This window comes from Sabethes cyaneus, chromosome 3 (assembly GCF_943734655.1).
Source record: "Sabethes cyaneus chromosome 3, idSabCyanKW18_F2, whole genome shotgun sequence".
Taxonomy (NCBI): domain Eukaryota; kingdom Metazoa; phylum Arthropoda; class Insecta; order Diptera; family Culicidae; genus Sabethes; species Sabethes cyaneus.
In genome coordinates this window covers 37,536,473-37,537,643 of record NC_071355.1, presented here as the reverse complement: position 1 = coordinate 37,537,643, position 1,171 = coordinate 37,536,473, and the positions used below count along the sequence as shown (strand labels likewise).

Genomic DNA, 1,171 nt, shown 5'->3' with positions numbered 1-1,171 from the left:
CAATTAGCGAATCAGCTAGAGTGCAGTCGTGGCCCAATTAACGAATTCAGGCTGTAATATGTCCCCAAAATTTCTGTTAAACTTTCAAAAAAATATTTCAGTTCACCATAGTTTTCAATGAGAGTTTTAATCACCTTAATTTTCATATCGAACAATACTAAAATATGTACTAAAACCAGATGAGGGGTTGTGTTTTGACGTTTCTCTTTCACAACTTTTTCACACGATTCGCAGTCCTTCATCGACCGACGAATTTGCGATCACGGTAAAAATAATGGCTGCGCTTATCAAAGGATTTAAATTGGCTTCAAAACTATCGTCAAAGAACTCAGCATTATTAGCACTAGGTGTCCGACAAGCTCGTAAGTATGACTTGTATTTCCTGAAGTGCAATTCAGCCGGAACGCCCTCAAAAGTAGTCGTTTCCTGTCGTTTTGAGAGAATCGTTTTTACGTAACACTAATCTTCAGTACCACCGTTTCGGTGCATTCATGAATACGTTTTGTTTTGGTTCTTCTAAACAACAGACGGATGGAATAAAGATTTCAAGCCGGGGAAATTTCCGGAAACCGACAAGGAACGCGAAGCTGCTGCACGGAAGTATGGTCTACATCCTGCTGAATATAATGTTTACCCGAATGACGGCACTGGCTACGGAGACTATCCAAAACTTCCAGATACGCCGGTTGAGGCAAGGGATCCCTACTATCCGTATGATTTTCCAGAGCTGAAGAGAAATCTGCACGATCCTGTACGTACATAAATTAAACAAATCTGTAAGCTTATTCGTTAGAGTTAAACCCCTAATCACAATTTTTTAGATGCATGCTGCTACCCCGCTATGGAGCGAAGACCGCTTCGGTTCGGCCGAACCGCTGCGATTTTCCATGAAATTTTACTGGTTGTCGTTTTTGGGCGTAATGACCGCTTGCTTTGTTGTTTATTTCTGGCTAGAGGACTACAAAATGTTCCGACCGGTTATGCAGAAGCAGTATCCACATAAAGGTCCACACTACACTTTCGAGGACAAGTGAAGCGGTCTCATATGGGCACAAGCCGCGGCCATCGAAATCAGATTTTCTACAATTTCAATTGCAATAGAGTAAAAAACCCCCGTTTTGGCAGAATAAACTGCAATTATGTTGAACTGCGAAATAGATTGGAAATTCTA

The 1,171-nt window shown here is 41.3% G+C and overlaps 1 protein-coding gene across 1 annotated transcript; it reads left to right on the top strand.

Annotated features, from left to right (window-relative positions):
* The first annotated feature begins 234 nt into the window (after positions 1 to 234).
* Positions 235 to 1,171, top strand: LOC128743965 (NADH dehydrogenase [ubiquinone] 1 beta subcomplex subunit 8, mitochondrial). Its single transcript, XM_053840681.1, has 3 exons — positions 235 to 362; positions 528 to 751; positions 822 to 1,171. The coding sequence occupies exons 1-3, from the start codon at positions 275 to 277 to the stop codon at positions 1,032 to 1,034; spliced, it is 525 nt and encodes a 174-aa protein (XP_053696656.1). The 5' UTR covers positions 235 to 274; the 3' UTR covers positions 1,035 to 1,171.

What these genes read in the sequence shown, in the direction of transcription:
- LOC128743965 (XM_053840681.1), top strand. Translation starts at nt 275, where the DNA reads ATGGCTGCGCTTATCAAAGGATTTAAATTGGCTTCAAAACTATCGTCA. An exon ending in ACTAGGTGTCCGACAAGCTC is followed by an intron (nt 363 to 527) that starts GTAAGTATGACT and finishes TCTAAACAACAG; the next exon opens with ACGGATGGAATAAAGATTTC. An exon ending in AGAGAAATCTGCACGATCCT is followed by an intron (nt 752 to 821) that starts GTACGTACATAA and finishes ACAATTTTTTAG; the next exon opens with ATGCATGCTGCTACCCCGCT.